This window comes from Bombus impatiens, unplaced genomic scaffold (assembly GCF_000188095.3).
Source record: "Bombus impatiens unplaced genomic scaffold, BIMP_2.2 scf_0064, whole genome shotgun sequence".
Taxonomy (NCBI): Eukaryota; Metazoa; Arthropoda; class Insecta; order Hymenoptera; family Apidae; genus Bombus; species Bombus impatiens.
Window position 1 is genome coordinate 475,546 of NT_176483.1, and position 21,411 is coordinate 496,956.

The 21,411-nt window shown below is 40.6% G+C and overlaps 2 protein-coding genes across 6 annotated transcripts in view; one reads left to right on the forward strand and one right to left on the reverse strand.

Annotated features, from left to right (window-relative positions):
• Positions 1–9,561, reverse strand: part of LOC100742853 (protein bric-a-brac 1-like) — a 110,524-nt gene extending 100,963 nt beyond the window's left edge. The window contains exon 1 of one of the 2 annotated variants that reach the window (XM_012394003.3): positions 9,477–9,561. The gene's annotated coding sequence lies outside the window, so the exon portion shown is untranslated. The remainder of the gene's footprint in view (positions 1–9,476) is intronic. The other variant, XM_012394005.3, reaches the window with a different exon arrangement.
• Positions 8,474–21,411, forward strand: part of LOC105682074 — a 115,746-nt gene continuing 102,808 nt past the window's right edge. The window contains exons 1-2 of one of the 4 annotated variants that reach the window (XM_024372435.2): positions 8,474–9,054; positions 10,529–10,699. In XM_024372435.2, coding sequence (XP_024228203.1) covers positions 9,007–9,054; positions 10,529–10,699 — 219 coding nt within the window. In that variant the 5' untranslated portion in view covers positions 8,474–9,006. Of the gene's footprint in view, positions 9,055–9,797; positions 10,206–10,528; positions 10,704–21,411 lie in introns of those variants that run through there. The other 3 variants (XM_012394006.3, XM_024372436.2, XR_002948005.2) reach the window with 3 other exon arrangements.

Consider the following 21,411-nt stretch of genomic DNA (forward strand, 5'->3'; position numbering starts at 1 on the left):
CCGCGGGCGCCCACGAAACGACGACAACCACCGAGCGTCGACGGCCTATCCGTTACCGCGCGCTCTATTCTTTTTGCGTTCCGTCGGCTCCATTTGTTTCGCGATTTCGATACGCGCGCCTGTACTCGATGGGACGCGTTAACCGAATGCCGGTCACCGTTCAGTTTGTTGTCGTTGCATTTCCCTAGTGTTAAACGACGAGCTTTTAACTGTATTGTCCGTAGTTTTGTGCGGAAGGAGGGAGGGGGGAGGGGGGAGGATCGATGTTTTGGGTTGCTTAGTAAGAAAGTATTTTCCGATTTACCGATGAAGAGTAATCGACTGTGCGTCGCTAGTACAGATAAAATACAAAATATAAAGCTCTTAGAGCGAAATTTCTGTTTAACCTGTGGGAAAAGGTTAACTTTATTAATTGCGACTAATAGGACAATTTTTGTTTTCGCGATAGTAAACGACGAGCTGTTAACTGCATATAGAAATAAAATTCCGCTACTAAGACCGATATTAAGCGATATTATAAATGTTTCCTGGCTAAATAAAATACGATATTTTCCCTTACAAAAAAGTAAACAGTCGATTTTTCATAGAAGGCATTTCTAATTAAGCATTCCATTAAGATCACGGAATTCTTTCTTCCTGCGCTTAACATAACATTCTAAATGTTACGGAGACTACATTCCTCACAAGAATGAAAACAGAGATTAATGAAATCATAGATGATACTTGAACACATAAAATGCAATACTCCTCGTTGTTTTATTAACGTTCCGAACCTCTGAATGCTTAAAAATCAAACTTCGAGTCCGTCCTCTAAAAACTAACAGAAAAGAAGAATTTCGAACAAGAATGAGAACAGCCATCAACGAAATTATGAATTGTACGTAAAAATACGATATTTTTACTTGAAGATTTATAAAATCATCCTCGACGAAGAAGGAAATGGTCAGTTTCCTAGAGAAAACTATTTTCAAGCATTTCATTAGAACTCTGAATGAATTTTTTTTTTTTTTTTTGAAAAAATGATGAATGACTGGAACGTTTGAAAAGTAGCTATTAGTAGATGCATAACTAATAGATGTAATAAATAAATAAATGTTGCACAAAAATAGCCAACATTCTCATGACGTTACCGTAGCGTCATCGGTCGTCATAACGTTAACATTCTAAATCTAAGTCGAACTGCAATTTTTCTCTGCAAATAAAAAAGATCACGCGGAATTTAGCACACGAGTTATCAAGCAATATTACCAAGGTAGAAAAAATTCTGTTCATCGTAATTTGCAAGAAGCATCCACGCGGCGGCACGATAATTTCGAACGATCGCGCAGGAACGATCACGCGCGACGGCTGATGAAAAGCGCGCGAACGCGATCGTTGCGAAGTGTCGCGTACAATCTGCCATTCGCATCGAAGTATCTAAATATCTATCGAGTCAGGACGATACGATGTTTTACACTGTCGCTGAAACGTCGTTCATTTGCGAACAGCGTTTTAAATGAACGATATCTCCGCAAGCGGCTGCCTCTTATCTGCTCCGATTATGATTATAAATCGATAACCCGTAAGAATGTGAGTAAATGCACGTACACTACCGATCGTAAGTATTGTTCAAATACTTTTTTGCAAGTGTTCAAATACTTTTGCGAGCCACTGTGGGCCTATGTTTGTGTTTAGGCTTCTAGGTTCTATCGCGATATTTTATCACGATATTTCATCATGCGTAGCCACGTTAATTGAAAAGAATAAAATCATTTCGACTCGATTTATTCGTAATTTTATAACTAAAACACACGTTGTCAGGAATAAGCAAATATCCGGATGTTTTTAAACGATAGTATACACCGATTCGCGTGTGCTTCCCGGTAAATCGTGAGAACGACCATCTCTTGAAACAGCGATATGTTTCCTTTTTTTATCAAAACCTCTCCGTACCTTTAGTTCTTCCTTTTTTTTTCTCTGTCGTTATTCGATGATAATTTCCTACAGTTGAAAATGAGACTAGATCGCGGATGGTATGCGGTCTATGCAAATTTCTCGCTACGTTCTCACGCTGATCCACGAATACCGCGAAACAGTCCGATTTTGCGTTATCGAAGATCTCTATCGAACGCGGATGTTTACAAATATTTCGTAGGAATTTAATCGTAACATCGATCTCGCTGCTCACCATTTTGTTATCCAAACTTAAACAACGTCCTATAACGTGGCTTTTTTCGTTTGTTCGATTTTTCCGCAAACCAACATAATTTCTGCCGTTTGTCTTTTTCATTATATGTTTAAAGACACGTCAGTTATTAGTGATCACAGGCAGAATGCTGGTTTTGAAATAAAACCAATATCTCTCAGAAAGTCTAGAACTTTCTTGCCGTAGTTTCCTTTTCGTAACACGTTGAACGAATTTGATGGGTCGTGGTTTGTATTTGGAACAGGTGATTAGGATATGATCGATAGAGTTTTGTACACAGCAAGTGTAACAAATGTTTGATTCAGTTTTGATGATAAAGCGGGAGCGTGTCCCATTTGTACGGACTATTGCACTGTTATCGTTTGAGAAACATTTCGTATTTTATGTTAACAGTGTTCTTTATAGTTTTAGGAAAATGAATAAACGTATGGCCATACTTAACTAAAATTAAAATTAGAACTATGACATACTACTTTTATTATTTATTCCTATTTGTTTTATCAAACTATCGTATTAAATTAATACTGCACTTCATATATAAAAATATATTATACACTGACAGTATGCGCGTAACTACAAACGAATCCTATCATCGCTAATCAGATGCCAAGAAATCAGAGTACTAGACAAGTGTACCACGAAAAAATCGTCACAAAACTATACCTCTGGTCAGTTTTTTTTTTATTTGCCAGTGGTTAATGACCCGAATGGTCGGCCAAGGAATGTCTTCGCGTATTAATCAGTCCAAAAAATGTACAAAACGGCACGCTATTTTTCGTAACGGACCAGCTGACGCTATTTTTGTGTTTCCACAAAACGTGTTGCCGTTCGTATTCTTCAAGCGACGCGCGCCTCTCTAAAACGCATGATTTACACCGACCATCGGACGTGCCAACAGCTGATTCTCTGACACGTTTCTGTCTGAATCTATTCTGACCTGCTTAGTTAAAATATGCTATCTGGCATTTTCTGCCATTTTTCAATCTATGTTAAAATATTTGAAGTTCCTTATTTATCTTTTAAGTAAAGTTAAGTGTACGTGTTTCTTAGAGATCTAACAACAGTCTAATTGGTTTGTACGTATAAATTTCTAAGTGCTTTTCAGATGACTTTGCTAGATTATAATCTTCTATGTATCTATCATCTACCAAGTTAGATAGTTCCAAATTTAAACGCAGATATAACATTTTATTGTAGCAGTGTGTTACCGTGGCAAGTAAGAAAATTCTTCAATTTCTCGACGAATTTTTCTACCTTTCACTTCTATTATCTCGATATTTTTCTCTTTAATTTACATATTTAAAACTATGAATTAAAAACAATCCCAAGTGTTTTCTATATTAAAACACATACCTGGGATATTTAATCGTTACTTAATTGTTACGTTAACACGAACGTTCTTTCAATCGTTTACCGATTGTATCTTTCTAACGCTAAAAAGTATCTCTAGTTTATGTAATATACGAGAAAATCGTTACGGATATGCATGAATTTTCGCTCCGATTTTATGTTAAATATTTTCTTCGAATATTAAAAATCTCCTTTGGATGCTAAAGCGTGAGCAAAATTGAAATATCAAAATTTGGAAGTCCCAGCAGCGTTAATAATACGTGCCTAAATTATCTGCCTGTGTACACGCGTATAATAATTATCCTATAGGGTACGAAGCTCCGGCTCGACGAGATGACAAATAAATATTTTAAATTAGACAAGAAAAAACTGATACGATAGAAAGAAAATGGCGAAAGTACAATTTTCTCGAATATTTCAAAGTGACGGATAAAACATGTAACTAGTATCGGCAGTATTAATGTATAAGCATTGTATATGATGCGAAAAACCACGTTATCGTTCGATAAACCGTGGCCGACTCTGTTATCCTCTTTCTTTCTGATTTTTCCCAGTAAAAATCTCGAGAACTTTCTCATAATCGCGGCCAGTTTCGTACTGTAGGAGAAGTTTCGTACTTTTCATCAAGTGTGTACGTACTTTTCTTCGAGTTCTCGCGGCGAAAGGAATTTAATTTGTGGTTTTTTCTTTCTGGTCTTCTTTTGAAGCGGCGCGGATGGAATGCGATGCTCGATTAAGAAAAACCAAAATTAGACAGCGATGCAACAACTGTAATTATCGTGCTCTGAATTCTGATAAGATCATACACGTTCGTTATACATACATTGTTACATTCGGCGCACGAGTACTGTTAGACAGGCGGTTTTGTTTAGTTCGCTTTCGAATCGAACGGAATGTAAAATGTTCGTAAGAGTCAGCAATTACGTTGCGAGATATGAAAATGTATATTTAACAGCGAGTATCAGCGGCTAAATAAAGATTCACCGTGCTATAGAAAGGTATGATTTCGAGATTCAAAGCTAAGAGATGTAAAATACGGTTTCATCAACTCTGTAATGTTTCGATAAGTCTTTTGCGGTGTGAAACGTAGCGAAAATATATTTGCTATTTCGTACGGTATGAAATATCTGTGTTTAAGCGTTGGACAACTTTTGAACCGTTCAAACTTTGCAACATTACGATCACTGGAATCCTAAGGTGTTATAGTTTTTGCACTTTCATTCAGGAAAGGAAAATTTTGTTCTGTATAACGATAAGTTTGTAACGACATAATTTCCTTTGAAAATTTGTATATTTCACGTTAAAATAAAATCACGTTATTGTGCAAGTGCGATAGATTTTTACGTTTTCAATATCGTATGAACTGCTTGAAAGGTAAACCGATCGACTCCATTATTTCTAAATTATATTCATTAGTATTAATATTCTCAAAGAAAAAGATGATCTAGTTATATAAAGTTATTCCTTGTTGGCGGATGACATAATTGCACACATGCACGACAGTGCATCGAATTCATTTGACAGTAAAGAACACGGCAATAAGAAATATGAGAATTATTCGTCGAAGAAAACATGACTTTAATTTTCTTTTAAAATGTTACATTTAGTCAAATAGATAAGATTTGTCTCAAACTTTAGATACTAACATGATCAGGATACTTGAATCTATTAGTAAGAATGATAATGAAATTTCAGTGTTTCGTATAACACGTATTTATAAAATATGTCTGCAAGTGTTCGAACATCTTCCTCGGTCATTATCTAATAAAAATTGCCCAAAATGTAAATTTTCTAGTATCCTAATAGCTGAAAACACGTTAATTCCACATTAATTCCTTTTTCTCGTGAAAATTAAGATCGATCTAAACTCACGCAACTCGTGCGGTTCCGAGAGACAAGTTTCCTCGATCCCGCGACGACCAGTACGAAACGTATATAACTTTCTCGACGTCGAATTTCTCAACTCGACAAATACTGTTTCGCATAATATGTAACACAGCGTGTCAACGTAAAAAGGGCAATATGTGATACTACATCCGTAGCAACGCCTCGTATATCGTAACAGATTTTCCTGATTTATTCGGCCGCGTAGAAAGTGAATTCACGGAGAGTGTGGGCTGTAACTTCGCACGCGTTTCCCAAGCCGCTGCAACAATCGCGAACGCGGTTTTCGAAACGAACGAAAGTGCTTTCTAAACGTATCGTCATAATCGAACATTAACATCGATCGAACGTTACCATCGATTTCTTTTGTTGAAACGTGTAATCAATGAAAAGCTAATTCTAGCCCGTAAACTGAGTTATTTTTGTCATAAATGTAGAATATTTCATTTGGAAATCTCGAGCGAAGAAAATGATAAACCTTCTATAAAACAATAATGTTTATATTCAATATTTTGTCAACTAATTCCACGTTAGAATAATCTTCTCATTTGACTTTAGAATGAAATACGTGTTTTTGTCATTCGTCGTCCTGAACATTTTTTAAATGTTAAGAATGTTAATGTGATCTAATATTACTAATACGATATGTAAACTACCATCGTTTATAAATGGCATATCTTTGAATCTATCAGACCATTTTTTTCCAAAAACTTCATGTTGAAATAATTTTTTTGCGGTCACAGAGTGATAAATATTAGAAAATGAACTTGTCATATTTTCTTCATTTAACACGATAAAAGGAGTACCGAATGTTGTTTAATTCTACATGATAATTAGATTTACGTAATAAAAAAATTCTTCATGAAGTTAGATACAATAGGAGCGTGTTAAATGCTACTTAAAATGTAATAAACATTAAATATCTACATAAAACAGAAATGAGGGGCTCGTAACAAATTGGTCATAACAATTGGACGTTCGAAAAGAACTGTAAATACTCTAAGCAGGACTTATGTATATCTAGAGGCCTAGAAAAACTATGTTAAATAATTTATTACCAAGAAGGATGAAATATTCTTCAACAAGATACTCGTAAGGTTGCAGATAATAAAATGTCTGATTCTACCTAAATTTTTCTTAACTATCGAATTACCTACAACTTTCCCAAGCAATCTGATGCTAGCAATCAATATTAAAAAAGATAAAAAAGAAAAGAAAGGAAGGAAAACAAAACAGAAAACTTTTCGCAACGTTGAAGAAATCTAAACCGTCCGGATTTTGTTAAGAAACGATATTTTTATTGGCGTCACCCTGTATAAACCGCGCTGCCAACGATTTCCTCTGAAGATCTTCAATGTCACGTACGCGTCGATAACGTGAAAATCCGCGTGGGGACGCGGAACGCGCGTGCGGCAGCCACGGGACGCGGCAACTTCGTGGAAAATTCGCGGAACTTCCCGGAAAGCAATGAGCCGCGACAATTTCAACGCGTAACGATCGTTAAACGTCCAACGGTAGGTATATAACGTGTGCGTGTATGTGCGTAGAACGAGACGGATGGACGCAATAGACGCGGGCAACGGAGAAACGACGACGGAAAAGACGTGGTAGAACAGAGACGGTTAAGGTTGCAGCGAGACAGATAGAGGGAGAGAGAAAGAGTACGCGATAGAGACGGTGTGCATGCGAGAGAGATAGACACAGACACGGTCGACGGTGCGAGAAGGAAAGTGCTACAGCACGCGACCTTCACGAAACGTCAAACGTCTATGCTGTTTAGCATGCAGGGCCGTACGACTGAAAGAGGTTCACCCACGCTCTCGCCCTCAAATACCTTTTCTCTCTTTCTCTCACAGAAACTAGACTATCATTTACCGATTCAGGATTCGCGGTGCTTTCCGCAACGTCGAGGAAGTCGCATTTCGTCACTGTTACCATAATCTTGTAGAAACGGAACGACAGAACGTGATCTCCCGACGAACGAGACATCGTAGGTGTATATGTATACGTATGAGCTTTCGAACCTAACAGTAGATGTTGATCGACTTTATCATTAGCGGACGACTGGTCTCGCGTGTCGGTTAAAATTGAACCGATCGTGGGCGAGCACGAGTCACAGGAATTTCGAGCTGTCAATAAACAGACGTGTCCGAGAGAAGCGACTCGAGGATGCGGAGAAACTTGTGTGACAGCGTGACACGCGAGACTAACCGTCCGATTCTCGCGGTTTGGAGGAGAATCATCTACCTGATACCCCACGAAGATTCTTCTCCTTCTCTGGTATTCAGAGAGATTTTTTTAATTTGTTATTTGGTCGCTCACCCGAGAAGCAGTGCTCACCGATCGCCCACTTGACTGGCGTCGTCTTCCAAAAATCTCGGCTTACTCTCCCGACGCACGTGTGATATTTTCGTCCCGCCGTTGGCGGCTCACGGAACACGCACTCTTTGCCTCACGTTTTCGCTTCAACACCAATCGAGACGCGTTTCGAACGAACCACGGACTGCCTCGCGTTCTTTTCCTCGTTCGATTCGATCCGATCCAGCATGTCGTTCGTGACTGGTTTTTATACACGACATTTCGTTCGCAATCGAACGCAAAACTCACTTGTCGCACGCTTGTCAGCGGCCAAGCCGCACCGTCGAGTATAGGTTAGGTAAGAAAGCTTGCTAGGTTAGGGAGCTTATTACGTACTGTTCCAGCCAACTTTTCGAAAGCTATCACTTTTGACGTCTCTCCGGTTGTCATTTCAAGAGATGCGTCGTCGATGCGTTTTTCACCAAGTTACTCATGTACGCTGTCTCATAATGTGTGTTGCCGACGCACTCCTCTCGATCCGTCACTTGACGATCTTCGACACTTTGCATCGAACCGCGTCCCGGCCACGAAATTCCACGGGAATCTTCCTCTACGTCAATGCTGCTTTTAATCGGTGACACGATCGACCGACGTTGCTTTCACGAGTGCGTTTAACTTTTGTTTACTTTTCTCCGCGTTTGAGCGCGCCGTTACCGCGCCGATATGCTTTTCCGATTGATTCGCGGCGCGTTACGCGATCGCGGATACGCGTTACTTTTTCAGATCTGCGACAGATCGTCGAGATATCGCTAGAATCGCACACTGTCGCTGTAATCGATTATCGTACTTCACTATTCACTTGTCACGTGTCTTCGTGTATCGATGCGCGGCGTAACGAATTTTTCCTGGCCAGCCTATCGCTCGTGCCAAAAACGTTTTTGGAGTCGGTTTCCGGATCGTTCGAAATGATTCACGAGTGTTAATCAACGTGTACGATGCGTTCGCGATCTCGTACGTGGTGAACACTTTGATTCGTAGCATGACAGTGACAAACAACGATTGTGTCGAAGTAATCGAAGAAATTGGCGAATCATAGACGGTTCGCGAGTGCTTTGAAAAATTTGTTTGGCAAAAGTTAAACAGCACAAGGTCGATCAACGTCGAACGTGGTTACGATGCGTTGCGAGAAACGATTCACGATCCACTGGCGTCCGCGCCACGGGTAACTGTCAACCGTGGGATTTCACGTGTCTCGGGCGCGCTGTTCGGGCGACAGAGACGTTCTCTCGATGGGAAATCCAATGATCGTGCACGAGAGATCTATGAACGGGTGCAAAGTGCGTGTTCCGTGTCCTGCCGTGTGTTTGTATTCTTTTTCTTTTTCGCGTATCGGACGATGGAATCGAAGAAAATCGTAGCTGATACGGTGCTCTTTTTCTTTCTCTCTCTCTCTCTCTCTCTCTCCCTCTCTATCTATCTATCTGCTTTTTCCACGGGTATCGCTCGTGACAGCAAACAGCAGCGGCGACAACAACAACAACAGTAGCAGTAGCAGTCAATGTCGTGAAATGTAACAGGAACGGGCACGTACGAGGAAAAAAAACTTCTTTTTCACACCCCGGCAAAAGTGTTTCGTCGTAAAAAAAAAATTGAAAAAAAGGAAATAAATAACGAGAAACGTGTAATCACAGATCGCTGCCGACAATTGCACGCACTTGGAGCCACGAATTCGAATGGACACTCGCATAGAAATATTTACCTTGCTACATGTAAAATGAATAGAGAGCCTGCCTGAATCGAACGAAGGAAGGCTCAACCGGCCCACTGTGACGTCGCCGGCCTACTGTCAGCTCAGCGCTCGCTCGGCCCCGCGGTCAACTAACCTACCGTGTTCGCCGCGCAGACTTTACCGACAAAATAAATCGATTCGGCACCGCCCACGAGCATAATTCGCCCACGATAAATCCTATTCGGTTATATAACTAATTTACGCAAAAGTTTCACGTCGATATCATTATTTAATAAATATCTAATGTTGTTTCGGTCGCTCGCTTGACTAGCGTAGTAGTCAGGTGTGAAACGCTCACGCGCACAGCCACACATACAGAGACGGCGCACGTTTCCCTCGCAGATCTCGCGATTCGTAGAGCCATAGGCGTCGTTGGACCAAAAAAACTCTTGTTCGTCGTGTTAAGGGTGGGAGGGGAGATCGTGTAAGAATATCAAACGCATTGACGTCTTACGCAGCACGGAAGGTAATTATTTCGGACGTACTTTGCCGCACGTCTGACCTCGAAATTAGAAATTTCGCACGGTTTGGACTGGCGTAGCTCGAATTTACGTGCGCGACAGAGACAGTATAGGAGTAAGATAGCGCGAGACAGCGCGTGTGCGTGCATACAAGAGAGAGGAAGATAGAAAGAGAAAGATAAAGAGATGCACAGACGGAACAGATATTCGCGTGCAATTCTGCCCCGATTTGTCACAGGTATTTTCCCCTTCCTCTTCCTTTTGTTACATCGCCTACGCAACATCGAGACGAAGATGCTTTCTTAAAATTTATATGCAGATTTTTCTTTTCGCGTTAAGCTCGATAGTTTCGCGGGCTTTCAAAGGCTATCGAGAAACGTTGTCTCCCTCTCTAAAATCGATTCTCATTTTTCCATATTCGTATCGAATAAAAGTCCACGTATTTTTCCTAACCTTTCTTAAACCCTTCTTCTTAAGAAAGGGAGAGAAAGAGGGAGAAAGAGAGAGAGAGAGAGTGGGAGAGAGAAAGAAAGTGAGAAAAAGAAACAATCTTTTGTACAGGTATCGGAGAAAGGATCGGAAGGAGCTCAATACCAAGAGAATCATATCGGAATACGAAGGGGACCTCGAACGCGCGACACGTGCGACTTCGAATTAGAAAAAGTAAACACGCGTTCGGCCAGGTGGCGCGGAATGTCGTTGCTATATCGATGTGCGGACTCCCGCGCGCAGGTAAGTACGTATACTTTTCGTGCAATATATAGTTGTTACGATACGTCTGGCTATATAGATTCTTAGGTAATACTAATTGCGTCCGACTGTCGACTACATCCGTAAAGCTCGCGGCAGCCGCGTGCGTGCTCGAGAGGGCGCGCGCGCGCGCGTGTTTGCTAGCGAGCCAGCTCGCGAGATCACGCGTCTATATACGCACACGTGGACCTGCACACAAGCACACCGCCGCGGGGAATAATTTCATTGTAGCTACTTTAATGCGATCGTCGCCGATAAATTATTCCTAGGCTGATAGCTCGTGATCGCCGCCGTAAGAACCGGAATTTACGGCGAGTCGTGCCGTCTCGGTTTAAACGCAAATCCATCGTGCAAATTGAATTGCCTCAATGTCAATAGTTTCTTCATCCGATGAAAGAAGGCCATGCGGTGGCACGTTAACGCACGTAATCCCCCCCAGCCATTCTTTTAATGGTGTTTCTCGATCGATCACGATGCAATTCTTTTATTTTCGACGCTTCTTTGCATAGCGTTAAACATAGGAAGGAATGCTCGAGATAACTGTAGTCGCGACACTTTTTAAGTTTGTGTAGCATCCTCGCAACGATTAATAAATTATGCATTGTGTAGACTCGGAACTAGTTATGCATACTTTGGCTTTTTCAAATCTTTCTTCTTGTGTACACGTTGCACGAACATGAGTTATGAGCATGCTATAGCGAAGCACATTTGATACGCCAACGCGAAGAACTCTGTGTGAATGAAATTACTTTGTTGCGATTTCCGTCAAATCACCCGAGTTTTTCCTTTATCGATCTTCATCGTTACACGCTGGGACGTAGAATCGCGCGTTACGTAGGTGTTCTGTAGAATGTAAAAAATGTCCGATACCGACATTCGAAATATAATTCAGAAATCTTTACTCTACAAATGAAACAAATAATAAAGTATGGAAATAAAGATATTGCATATTACAGATAAAAGTGCTAACAATTTCGATTAAGTATTAAATATTTCTAAAAATTAATGGTAATCGAATAGATATCATTTGTTAATTCCAAAAGTTGTCAATCAAAATTTCTTTCGTTATAAAACCTTCGCAAACAACAATTAAATCGCGCGTTAAACATCCGCACTCCTATAGTTTCCATTATCCGCGGTTTTTCCTGGTCGCGAGGAAACACAATCGTGCCACGTCGACGACGTTAGTCCAGGAAAGCGACGCGCGTCTAGTATCGCTGTAACAGGATGAAACGACGCGGTGGCGGTGCACTCGGAGAAATTGCACCGAAAAAGGTAGAAAAAGGGGGAGGAAGAGAGAGAACATCTAACCAGCTGGCTTGATACTTCATTATGGCTGTTGGTTTTTACGGTGACCCTCGTCGCGCGGTACTCACCGGGTATTTTCCCGCGTGATAAACGCGATTATTGTCTGGCGTTGTTTGCAGATCGATCCGGTGTTGCATGCGCGTCCACGTGCACGTTGTTTTTCATAGATCGACCGCATCAGAGGGCGGCGAAGGTAGAGCTGACGGGATGATCGGTTGAAATTGCGCGTCTACGCTTTCTTAGGTAACGCATTGCGCGTTGCGTGAACGGAACTCAACACAGAAAGAGAGCGATAGAGAGAAAGATAGATAGATGGATAGATAGATAGATAGATAGATAGATAGGTAGATAGATAGAAAGAGAAAGAGAGAGAGAGGGAGGGAGGGAGAGGGAGGGAGAGAGAGAGAGAGAGAGAGAGAGACGGCTGGTGTGCCAGCCCGTGGCAATTGCTACACTTCGTCTCGCGCACCTTTATTTTTGCTTTGCGTGAGCGCAGGTGCCTCGTCGAGCACGTGACGTCGCTTGTGTATCTGCATCCACGTAATACGCTATTAGGTAACGCGTCGATAGTGCGTGAATCGGATTTGCCGTCGTAACGCCTGCCTGCCGCCTACAGTACGTTTCATTGTCCGCGGATACCAGCGAACCTGCACAAAAGTCGGTTTTCACACGGGCCTCGAACACAACACACCAGCCGCCCGTGTACCAACGATAGAAAAACGTTTCGCTCGTCCGGAAGGACGTTTCGTCGTTTGAATTTTCACGGTGCGTCATGGTGTTCGCGCGCTTTCCACGTCTCCGGATATTGTCGAGTTCTCTCTCGCGAAATTCTGTCAATAACGCGACACCGCTGCGCGGATTTCGTTGCTTTTAATTCGCTCTGTGCATCGATATTTATCGTTTGATCCTTTTGTCAAGCTTGAAATTCTTTCGTACACTAACGTCCATAAGTTCTATACTTCTATATTTGCAAATTATTGCAAATATATAAACTGTACATAACTATCGGTCTCGGATCTCGTGTCAGGCGACCATATATAATTAGTACATCGATGAAAACAATAGTTAATATACGAATTAATATATAAATAAAAGAAGAATCTGAAAATAATAGAAGATTGCGTTTCGTCATAATCTAAAAGTTTATATTGGCTTTGTGAAGTGTCAGCTGTTCATTACATACAAATACAGAGATCGAGTGATGCAATTTTTATTCGTTGTCCTTTGTCCTCTTCTCTCGCACTTGGACGGACTTCTGGATTTACACTATATTACATTTTTTGTACCTCGATTACAGTCAAAGGCAAAGAATTAATCATAATCATCGAATTACGCCAGATGTCCAAATATTTATCGACAGTAGTGTATATATATTATAGTAAAAGATGTATTGTATTATAAATGCTAGTTTTCTTTAGAGTTTCGTTTACGTCTGCTGTATTAAAGCGTTTATAAGACACTAAATTGCGTATATGGAAATTTATTTCTGTAATTCGTTCAATAGGTCAGCTATTCGCTAGCTAGATCTTGTAAATTGCTATTGTGAAAAAACAATGGTTACTAGAACGATCGTAAGGATGCACATCGATAACCTATTTGCAATGTTTTTAATGAACGTTTTGCTCGTATCATGCCGATAAAGTACAATTCTCTGCACGTGTGTATTGATACCGCAACGGCGTATTTTTCCAGCATCATTGCTGATAATATTTGAAAGATCTAAAGAGTTCTATGTTATACCGTGATTCGATGAAATCTGTGAAACGTTGATTAATGAAATTGCAACACTGTGTGGTGACTGTGATCGTTAGAGCTTGGCGTCGTGAAATAGTGCAGAAACAAGCGTTAACTGTAATCTCATGAAAGCATCCTTGGGTCAAAATGTGCACGCCTATTCCTGTTACATACTCATTAAGCAGGTATCTGTTCACGTATCTACCCGCACGTGTTCGTTTCTTTTTCTTGGGGAATCAAATAAACAACTTTCAAATACAGCGAACACAATCACTTTATTACTACGTGGATAAAAAGAAAGAAAAGGCGATTAATCTGAGACCTTAGATGACCTATTAAAAATGCTCATTTTGAGATTGTGTAATAAGCACCTCGTGACATTTGCATCGGTCAGTCGGTTGTCATTGTACTGGGAAATTTTTCATCTAGCGATAACACATGACGGACGATTTCTTTTTTTTTTTTCATAAATCCAATCTTACGGTCTAGTCTCGAGTAAACAATGTGGATGGTATTTTAAAATGTCAAACGTTGAAATGTTAGCGAGTTCGAACGTTTCTATATTATTCGACTAATTTTTAACGTATAAAACACACTTACTAGAGTAACCGTTTAATCATCTGATTGCTCGCTTTGAAACAACGTAAGAAATGTCGGCGTGTTTTCCCTGCTATCCTCTAAATCGATAACTCATTTTTATGCTAGACCCGTTTATTGGTCCATTCAATTAATATTCTATCGCAAGAACCAGGCCAGCCTGTATCGCGTGATCTATGTCTGATATCGATGGTGTCTCACCACTTATTATCATGAATTCTCCGAGAACCTGTGAAAAATTGAAATCTGATCTTCCGTCTTCTCGAACGACTAAAAATTAAATACGATATTGTTCTGGTTATTCTCTCGACCATTTATCACGCCAACTTTTAATAATATTAATTATAATTCCTATTTTAACGTTATCGATTGTAATTCATGAAAAATTTGCTTAAAACGAGATATATCGACAAGTTAAATTTTCGTTCGAAGAATGTGATATGCTCGTTTATTGAACTATATCGTTGACCAAATTGTTTATAATCGTCTGGCGACAAACGCGATCCGCGATACGTCTCAATTAAAAATCCGCAGTCGGCGTCGAGGTGTCAAAACATTTCGCACGCTATTAATATAAAAGCGCGGCCGCGTAACACGCTCGCACACGCTCACGTGCCAACAAAGTTACTCTAATTAATGGTAGCACGTTCGGTATTGTATAATTCTGTTTACGGTGGTTGCTGGCCTCGTCTGCATACGTCATGCAGCATGCGCGTACCAATTTCTACGGCTGATTGTTAAGTTCCATTTATTGGAATGTAACACTCGAATGAATGCGCGACCTGTGAAAACGCTTTTTAATATGATGAATAATCTGTGTGCATTGCTGCACGCCGCTCGATAAACGCAATGTCATCAATCAGGGATACCGAACGGAATACTAATTTCCCAGACGATTTCAAAGATGCATGGACTGTTAAAGCTGCGAAGGGTTACGATATTAAATGAAATATTTTTTTTTGTTTTCCCTCCTTTTTTACGTATCGTCGCTTTAAATTATCGCTTACGATTCTTAATTATGCTGCTATTTTAATAAGCACACATTTTATTAGAAGCGCTTTTGGAAATTTTAAATAGCACTATATCTATTCGTTAATTTCATAGATGCGTAATACGTGGCAAAACACGTTGACCCAATTTATATAAATCTTTCGAAAAATCTCATTGAAGAAAATTTGTTTGAAATTCTACTTCTGGTAACACTGTGACGATATTATCAATTTTTATAGTCGTTTTAATTGAATAGAAAAAAAGAATGACTTATAGTAATTAAACGATTACCGATCAATTTTTATTTTACCAATAATTTTGAATATGTAAAATGACGTATATTCCATTCGAACGTAATTTATATCGTTTGTAAAGTAAAGTTGTGCGAACTAGGGATCGCCAGTGGAGGAATTGCGTTTCAGAAACCGATCACTGAAACTCGTACGAATCAAGCATCTGCGTTGCAAGTCTGCACCCATTAAATCTTCCAAGCTGACTACCCCAATACACAACTATCAGTCCCATTAAAATTAACAATGTAACAGAACAATGTGTGGTAACCACAACCAATTGTCTCGATTGAATTCCAGAAGTTGAACCCCGGCCGTTCTAATTGGGCTTGGTCTTTTCTTAGATAAACGATAGGCATGTTCAGCGGTATCTTTCTGCATTGTTCGAATCGATTAAAAAGAATTCCGCCACCTACGTGTGGTCACGTATGTACGTGCGGTTTCAAGGCTATGTAAATTCTGAAATATCGATGGTGGAGCGGCGAACGATCGTCACCTTGGTTTTCCTAGGCGGTGAAAAGACCAAATTTCCTTTTTCCAACGACGCGCGTATAAAGGCTTATACTTTCGAAGCGGTACCGGTGTTAGTTTCGAAGGGACGTGTGTACCTGTCACGTCACAAAGCGTCGGGGTTCCAATCAAGCGTTAAGGGGAGACCACCGGGCGTCGTGGCATAGAATTTGCAACTATGCTAATAAGAGGCGAGCCGAACGGACAGCTAATGGCTGCCGAGAGAAAAAGGACGAGCAAAAGTGCACAATGAATTCGTGAGGTCGTGACGCTAGGGAGAAAGAGGGACGGACGACGAGACAAAGAGGGCCAGCGTAGGATGAAAGGGTAGAAGGGAGAAAGAGGATAGGGAGGACGGAGGGCGACCACGGATCAATCGTAGCCTTCCGTGTTCCCTGCCCCCCCTCGGTCGCTTTCCACCCCTCGTCCCTATTCCTGGCCCTCCCCCTTCGTTTGCCCCTTCACCTACCAGTCGACTTGCACCCCTGCAACTCGCCTCCACCTAACCCCACTCCATCCACCACTTCTCACCCCGCCGATACACCCTTCTACTCGCTGCAACTCTCAACCCTCTATCGTCGTACTTGCACCGACGTGCACGCGTCGTTACGCAGGCCCAGACCTGTCGACCAGACACAGACTCTGTCTGTCTGTCTCTCTCTCTCTCTCTCTCTCTCTTTCTCACTCTGGTGGTTTCTCCTCCTCCACCCTTCTCGTCTTCTTCCCTTTCTTTCTTTCTTTCTTTCTTCCTTCTCCACTTTTTCTCACCGAGTCCACCATTTCTCTCCCTTCGGATATTTTTCTACTACCTTTCCCCTCCGCCCTTTTTTCCCTCTTCACGCTCGTCCATGCGACTTTCTTCGTCCCTTAGTCCCTCCTTTTCCTTCACTCTTTCCCCTCTCGTCTTTACCTACTCGTTTCACCCTCTCGTTTCACCCTCTTGTCATTTTGTGGCTGTCTTCCTCCCACCGGTCACCCTTTCTTTCCCACTCACGTTGGAGGGCTAAGCGCGCCGCACAGAGTAGGTCAGTGGCGTGAATGATCATCAGTATTCGCGCCTGTGTGTGAGTGCGTCCGACTACGCAGCCGCTCGTACCCTCCTACCATTTGACGCGCACCCTCGCGTGTCCGCGAAAACCCAACGACGTTGTCTGCCCCGCTTACGAGATGATTTCTGATTTACCTTCCTTTCTCCGTTACCTCGTGTGTCAGTATGTGTATATCGTTTATTGTAGCAGCTGTTATACGCTCAGCCAGTCCACTGGCGAGCAATACCACGTTTCCAACCATATCGCGGTTTTTTACTGCCTATCGATTGCAGATTCGTGGTTCACCGATTGCATCGTTTGCTTCCAATTTGACATGGTAGGGAAATTAAGTACATGTTGCTACAATTCTACGATTTTTTATGTCTCAATCTGAAAATAGCAAAAAAAAGAGTTCGGTCAAAAATAATTCAAAGAACGCTGTTAGATATCTTAAAGCGCGAGTTAAATGTGTTACGTAATTATTTCGAAAAATCATTTAGACGATTTGTACATATCTAGCGTCTACATAATAATTATAAAGTCTGAATAGAATATGTTTTAAATACGATTATCATTTCAACTACATTCATAGGATAGAAAAACGATGTTGCAATAAAAGGGTAGAAGGAAAAAAATATAACGACCGTAAATCGCAATTACGCATTGGAAAATGTTAAAAAAAAATTACGATGTCGATGAAATCGTAGATTTTGATAGCTTTACATAGTTACGAGCAGGTATTGCATAAGCTGAACTGTATCTTGCAGCCTGTCATATCCGAGCGAAGGATGTGTGCGCAGAATTGCACCGTGAATTGGACGAGTTTCACGGTCTCGACCTTGGGGCGGTTTAACTAGTTTTCACAACTTCTTGCACTACGTTCCGCGAGATTATTTTTACTTCCTGGTTAAGTATACGTGTATGTACGCTTGTGCATGCATATATATCCGGCCAAGATCGTAAAATACGCCAGCCACGATCCGACGACTTCTTTTTAATCTTTGTTTCTTTCCCGCGATTCTTTTTCTTCAACTTACATATGTACATAAACCAGATGTAGGAGAGGATTCTCTGCTTTTAGTTTCGTACTTTGCACGAAGCTGTGCACAAATCTTATCTACACTTTCAGTCGACGCGTTTTTTCTAAAATTAACAAATGTCTCAAATTCGAGAAAAATATAAAGAGAGATTCACTGCTGTGCGAGATTTCTTATTTCAATTCCATATTAAATATAACCATAAACCATTGTCAATCTTCTTGATTCCTTAAAATAAGAACAATATTGAAATATAAAAATATAAAGGATATAAATGATTTTCTTTCCATTTTCTAACCATTCTGATCCGATATTTCGATAATTTTTGTAGCTTTCGTATTTCGAGCTTTTAGACGATAAAAGTTCGACAAATGAATGAATTGAGAACAAACAATTTCTCCAATCTTCTCCAATCTTTTTCTCATAGTAAATTGTAAAAAAATAAAATATACATTTAATTAGCCGTTGTATTCACAGTTACTTTTTCGATTATATCGCAATTCCTGTGCAATTCATAATTTTCAAAATTAAATCGTGGCGTTAGACAGCGATACGATACCTAAATTTAATAAAACATATACAGACACTGAAACGGTCTCAATAAGATACAGCACAGAATTGAAAGGCCAGAATTTTCTCTACTCCTAACACGTATCTGTGTACTTTCGTATCTCGGATAGTCTTCGTTCGTCCAAACGATTAATTGCAAATACGATCGACTTGGATTCGGTCTGGTACAGCGTTGATGTTTCACGACACACCGAATGGTTAAATTTTCATGGCGCGATCGGCGACGTAACGCGGCGAGTTAAATCGTAATGTTTGAATGCGCGCGACCAGTCGCACCGCAACGCATTGTCGAATGTTGAAAGGCCAATTTGCCCGCGCTTTCGAGCCGTTCTAAAGTTTGCACGGATCTGTCAGCGGCCCATCTCGCGAATTAAAAAAAAATCGTACGCTCGCTAATTGGAAAAGAACGCGAACAAAAGGGGAAAACCGTGGCACGGAAAGCGACGCGTTAGTTTCGGTCTCGCGATCACGCGGCGCGGATTCACGCGCAGGAAGATGCATCAGGTCACGTCTCCTTTCGCATGCGTCTAAAAATAATTGAATCTGCGCGAGTAATGGTTACGGATTAAGACGCATAGGCGCGCAGGTGATTTCTTTCTCGCTTCGAGTTTTCAATCTCTGTCTGTTAGGTTCGTTGGGTACCAACGGCTAATCAGCCTGTTCGACTTTCTTTGTACTTACCAGTTGTGTAGCACGAGGAAAGGATGAAAGAAGAGTTGCATGTTGAAAAGGAAATCGAGAAGAGAAGGTAGGACGTTTTTATTCCACGGTTCAAGTTATATACGCAGAAATAGAAGAAATTTGCAGTTTAATGGATGTATGTATTTCTTCGTGCAGATCAACAAAAATATTAAAAGAAGCACGTTTTTAGCGTGCATAATTTGACAAATGGGTAATAAGATTAGCTAATATCCAAGTTAGAGTAAATTGTGGACTAGCGCTGCACAGATAGCTTCCCCAATTTTACAGATTAGAAGTTAGGTCACTAATAGTATCAGTATATATTACAAGTGTTCGTTGTACGATTGTTAGTTGTATTATTTGTAAAATGTATACGTTAACGCGTGCAACGTTTGATATTCTACGCTTCTTAAAGAACCAAGAGCGGCATCCGAAGAAAGAATCATACATTGAGAGCAACTTTATTTTGCCAATTCAATGTTCCTATATATCCTACACGTCAGATCGGATTTCATATAATATTTTCTCACAAAAATGAAAACGTTAATAGTTCATTAAAATCAATTTCGACACACGTAATCCTCGTAAAGGGACGTATCTCGAAGACTACAAAAGAGAAGAGAATATACTTTTTTTCCAAGTAGAAGCCCAATGGTGGTGGCTGCATCGTCGAGTCGAGTTAGTTTATGGGGACCGGAGTCTACGTAGACATCTCACGATCTAACCTTACCCAACCTCCATCCCAGCCTTTCCTAGCTCTAGCCTAGCCTAGAGCTGTGTAGGAGAAGTGCACTCCACCACACTGCACGGACGTCTGCCTAGTATTGATCCTCGGCTCAGCTACTGGCTACCTTCACCCACTAATAATTCTTGTCAGTCTCTCACAGGCTCGACGATTCAGGCCCACCTTCGGATCTGTTTTTCCAAGACACGGCTGGAAAAAATTTATGAAAGTCAGCGGTGGAAATGCTGTCCTTTACACGAGCCTCGACAACTACATCATTTCGCATCGTCTTCTCCTTCCTTTGTGTACTTCTTTCTTCTTTCTTTTTCTTTTTTTTTTCTATCGAATTATCAGAAGCTTGTGTATAACGATGCATCGTAATAATAAGCATTATAGTTTGAATCGCAGTTTTACGTGTTTCGTTCAGAACGGTGTAATTGTTTCGAGAGTATAGTTGTTTTAATTGGGGAATCTGAGGTAGATGTTTAAACGGAGTTAATTATCCAGACTTCCAAATGTAATTTAGAAGAAACTATGGAAGATTATTAAAGTTATAATAGACTCTCGTTTAGCAAAGTTCTTTTGTTAATAGTATCCCTTTTTTCTTACTAGTCTGCGTGTGACATTTCGATCGTGCAATTGCTTCTAATCTGTTTTCAATAAAAAACAAAACAAACCGATCTTCTCCAAAACGTGATTTGCCTAAATCGCTTTAAAAACCTAACTTATCTCAACTTATATAGTTGATAGTATATTATATAGAATAGTTGATGCGCTTGCCAACGATCAGTTAAAAAGATATCACGTCATTAACATCGAATCGTTCGATTTCTTTACAAAACTGCTTCAACATATTCTTATCCCAATTTTGCCCTTCTCTAATCATCATCTAGAACGAATCTTGTTTCAATATGCTGCAAACATATATTTCAACGTAACAGTCTTAGTCTTCTGAAATAGTATCGAAAATACCTAAATAATAAAAGGTGTTGAAAGAACGTTGGAATCAGTCACGGCAATTAAACGACTACCACGAAACAGACGATAGTCCCTGTTTTAGCTTAAAGTTCAGGCTTTCACCGTATCTTCTAGAGTTCTGCCCACCCACAAATATCGGGCGATTAGTTCCGATAACGACGGTCTCGATATTTCGAGACAACGCAAGCGACATCTGCCTCGAGTGGTGGTTAGATCTCGAGGATGGCGACGATGCTGGTACATCGTC